Genomic DNA, 4,523 nt, shown 5'->3' on the forward strand with positions numbered 1-4,523 from the left:
GAAAGCTCTGGTTTTAATTCAAAATGTGATTATTAAAGTCAAATATTAAGAAACTTTAAAATATAAATTAAAAATTAATTTATTTTTATCTTTTGTATAGAATAATAAAAGTCCTGCATCCTGTTTGTGTTGTTTTACTTTGAAAGGCATTAGAGGAAGTAGTTAGAGTGACTGTGTGAAGTTGGTTTTAAGTTTCAGCTGAAGAGTCAGAGACTCACAGGAGACCTTTAAAGACAGTTTATCAGGGTACAAGTGCAGTAAGTACAGCAGTAAATACAGCAGTAATAGTACAGTAAGTACAGCAGTTATATACAGTAAATACAGCAGTAATAGTACAGTAAGTACAGCAGTATAATAACTTGTACTTCAGTCAGTAGTACTCAGTACTGATGGCTAAATGGGGTGAAGGAGATCCTCGATGGATCGTTGAGAAGAGAGCTGATGGAACCAACGTCAACAACTGGCACTGGTCTGTTATTATTATTATTACAATTATTATTATTATGATTATGATTATTATTATTACTGTTGTTATTGTTATTATTATTATTGTTGTTATTTTCAGGTATTTTAGGTGGCTCACAGAGAAGAAACTCAAACATCATCTGACAGATTTTTAAAAGTTTAAAACTTTTTGTTTACACTGTAAAAATGTAAAAAAAAACAATAAGTGACAATTAAACTCCAGGTACACTTTATAATCATTTTGTAGGAAACTTTACAGTCAATAACGCGTGTGTCTGAACCACAGACTGTATAATATATAGATGGATGACATGAAGGCTCCTCTAAAGTGAAGCTAAAACATCTGGATCGCCCCCTGGTGGCTGGCTGCAGTACAGCTCATAAGCCTCCATGTTAGCGGATAGGACATGAGTCAAACTAAAAAGTCAAAATACACGTCAAATAAGATGTCATTTTAGGTAGTTCTTATAACGCTGATGTATGTTCAAGTGTGTCTGATCAGTTGGGTTTTAATGAGTTATTTGATGCTATAAAAAGGGGTTGGGACATCATGATTGACAGCTGTGATTGACAGCTGCTCTGAGTGAAGTAGTCGCAGTCGGAAGCTCGTGAATTTTTACGAGAGGTGTAACTTTAACTTTAATAACCGTCATCAGTCTGTGTAATAGAACATGTGTCAGTCTGATCATAAATGTAGTTAAAATTCAAGATTCAAGAGTTTTATTTGTCACGCACTCATACAGGATGTGCAGTGAAATTGATGCAAAACAACATCAACTGTACAAATATTTAAAAAATGTAGTAAGAATTGTAGGGACAATGGCAATATTTACAGTGAGAGGGGTCTATATACAATATGGAATATAAATATAAGTGAGTGAATAGAATGATAATGAGTGTGTGTATGCTCTGCATGTGGCCCTATGTGTGTGTGTGTGTGTGTGTGTGTGTGTGTGTGTGTGTGTGAACGTGCATGGATAAGGGTGGCAGCATGTGGCGCTTGGTGAGCGCCCTGGAGAGGCCCTGACCCGCTCGTAGCTACTTAACAGACTGGCTCCAAATGACGTCAACATCTCAAGATGTCCGCTCCGTTATCAGGATATTTAGGCTTCACTTCTGTACAGACGGAGGAAGTGGAGACGCGTCGGCCATTTTTATAGTGTAACAAGATGTAACATCAACAAGAGTCCAGAAGAATCTGTCTGTCTGTTACTGTGTTAGTGTGTGTTTCTGTCTGTGTGTGTGTGTTACTGTGTGTGTGTGTGTGTGTGTGTGTGTGTGTGTGTGTTATATGATCCTCCAGCCGGTTCAGCTGTTCAGATATTTTTAGACGGTCTGATGGAATGTCAGAGAGACGGGGGGGCGGGGCTATAGTTGATGCATGTGAGGCCACATGGCGTCCAGCGTTCACCTGTTCACTAGTGTCTCAGAGTCAGACGGCCAGACGTGTCTCCACAGCGCTGATTCAGCACTAAAGAACGCTCTGACTCCTCCCACCATCACTTCTTTCTATTTCTATTTTAAACCAATCAGCAGGACAGATAGAGGCTTATACCCACAGTCTACATCTCCTCTTCCTCCTCTTCCTTCTCCTCTCCTCCTCCTCCACCTCCTCTTCATCCTCCTCCATTTCCTACTCCTCCTCTTCATCCTCCTCCTCCACTTCCTCCGCCTCCTCTTCATCTTCATCTTCCTCCTCCTCCTCTTCCTGCTCAAATTCCTACTCCACTTCCACTTCCACTTTCTCCTCCTCCTCCTCTCCTGTTTGGCCTCCTCAGGACGGAGCGTGACGTCAGCAGCTGGTCATCAGAGCGCCTCCGTCAGCTGCTGTTGGAGGTTCGGGTGGAGGGACCGGAGGGCGTCTGTAAGCTGACGGAGGTCAACAAGCTGGAGGGAGAATCCTCCATCAACAACCGCCGAGGAAAACTCTTCTTCTTCTACGAGTGGCAGCTGAGAGCCAGCTGGCTGGGTCAGTGATGATGTAACTGATGATGTCACTCTGTGGTGACATCACACGATGACATCACACTGATGACACCACAGTCCCAGATGTCCTAAGGGTTCTAGTCCCAGATGTCTTCAGGGTTCTAGTCCCAAATGTCCTAAGGATTCTACTCCAGATGTCCTAAATGTTCTAGTCCCAGATGTCCTCAGGGTTCTAGTCCCAGATCTATCTATCTATAAATCTATGCTCTTCTTCTGTGGTGCTAACTGTTTCTTGTCTGCAGGGACGTCCAGCATCGGTGTGAAGTACAGAGGAACTGTTGACGTGTCCAACCTGTCAGACGAGAACGACATGGACGACCTCGATGTGAGTCAACAACTTCCTGTTCCTGATCCTGTATTGATCACGGTATTGATCACGGTATTGATGATCAAACTGATAACCATATTCCCGTCCAGATCTCAGCGTCTCTGTGTAAAGACCAGCCTGACACGCCGCTCCTCGGCCTCATGAAGAAGAGCGGCGTTCAGGAGGTCCGGAAGGTTCTGGGCGAGTTCGTCCGCCAGCTCAAATCAGGTCTGTTACCCAGAATGTATCAGGACTAACCAATCAGTGATGGTCCCTGTAGTAACCTGAGTTGACCTCTGACCTCACAGAGTTCAGTCAGGGGATGATCCTTCCCACCGCCGACCAACCGGAGCTGCCTCAACCTCAGACCCAGAAGAACCAGACCCAGACCAGTAAACCTCCGGTAGACTTTAGTTAAACCAACATCCAGATATTCAGACGGGTCAGGTGTGGAAGTGACCTCTGACCTCTTTGTATTCTCCTGCAGAAAAGCTCCACCCCCAAGTGCTCCTCTGGCCCCGCCCCCAAGTGCTCTTCTAGCCCCGCCCCCTGCCCCACAGGTGTTCGGATCTCGACATGCACCTTTAATCTGAAGGAAACCTTTCAAACGTCTCCTGATGAGCTGTACAGGACCTTCATCAGCCAGGAGGTACCGAACCGCAGATAACCCTCTCAGTAGTTTTTTTAGGTGTTTACGCGCTCGGGCCGTGTAGTACTACAGTACTGCAGTAGTGCAGTATTGCAGTAGTACTGCAGGTAACCCTCTCTGTAGTTCGTGCAGGTGTTTACGCGCTCGGCAGCGGTGGTGGACGGTCGGCGAGGAGGGAGGTTCCAGATGTTGGATGGGAATGTTAGCGGAGAGTTCACACAGCTGGTGAGGTCACAGCTGCTCAGCCAATCAGTGGTGAGTTGTCACGTCACTATCACTATGGTAACCAGACTACTGCTCCTCCCCGCAGGTACCGGACCAGAGGATCGAGATGAGGTGGCGGTTCAGGACGTGGCCCAGCGGTACGTCTTCCTGTGACCATGTCAAGATGCGTTGAGAGACAATCTGACATCGGCGCTTTTATCTGTTGTCTCTCCATCAGAGCACTACGCCACCGTCAGCCTGGAGCTGGAGGACCGAGGAGACGAGACGGAGCTGAGGATGGAGTGTCGAGGAGTCCCAGCGGGGGAGGAGGACTCCACCAGGGAGGGCTGGACCCGGTTCTACTTCCACGCCATCAAACAGACGTTCGGATACTGAGGGGACTCTGAACACTAACTGTGTCATGACACCTGCTTAAAGGAACAGCTCACCAGTTTAATCCTTCAGTAACACGTGGCGTCCCTAAGGGGGGCGTCCTGGAGGCTCGGGGCGTGGTTAGCCTAGTTTAGCGTAAAGACTGGAAGCAGGGGAACATGTTAGCCTAGCTTAGCATAAAGACTGGAAGCAGGGGAACATGTTAGCCTAGCTTAGCATAAAGACTGGAAGCAGGGGAACATGTTAGCCTAGCTTAGCATAAAGACTGGAAGCAGGGGGAAATGTTAGCCTAGTTTAGCATAAAGACTGGAAGCAGGGGAACATGTTAGCCATCAGAACCAACTAAACAAAACAATCCTTTAAAGTGCGATGCGTTGTGTGTGAGCGAATCATTGTGTGAATAAAGTTTGGACAGTTTCAGTGTGTCTGACTTCCTGTCATCAGGACCAATCAGAGTCAAGATTACTGACAAATCAAAGCAGCAAAAATAAAAATGTGATTCACTAAAAAATATAATAA

General features: G+C 45.9%; 1 protein-coding gene across 1 annotated transcript; it reads left to right on the forward strand.

Annotated features, from left to right (window-relative positions):
- Positions 1–178: 178 nt before the first annotated feature.
- Positions 179–4,424, forward strand: LOC119476593 (activator of 90 kDa heat shock protein ATPase homolog 1-like). Its single transcript, XM_037749982.1, has 9 exons — positions 179–469; positions 2,244–2,434; positions 2,694–2,776; positions 2,869–2,986; positions 3,067–3,161; positions 3,246–3,407; positions 3,531–3,632; positions 3,718–3,769; positions 3,850–4,424. Exons 1-9 carry the CDS (start codon positions 390–392, stop codon positions 4,005–4,007), a joined length of 1,041 nt encoding a protein of 346 aa, XP_037605910.1. The 5' UTR covers positions 179–389; the 3' UTR covers positions 4,008–4,424.
- Positions 4,425–4,523: the final 99 nt, after the last annotated feature.

The sequence above is a fragment of the Sebastes umbrosus genome, chromosome 18 (genome assembly GCF_015220745.1).
Source record: "Sebastes umbrosus isolate fSebUmb1 chromosome 18, fSebUmb1.pri, whole genome shotgun sequence".
NCBI lineage: Eukaryota > Metazoa > Chordata > Actinopteri > Perciformes > Sebastidae > Sebastes > Sebastes umbrosus.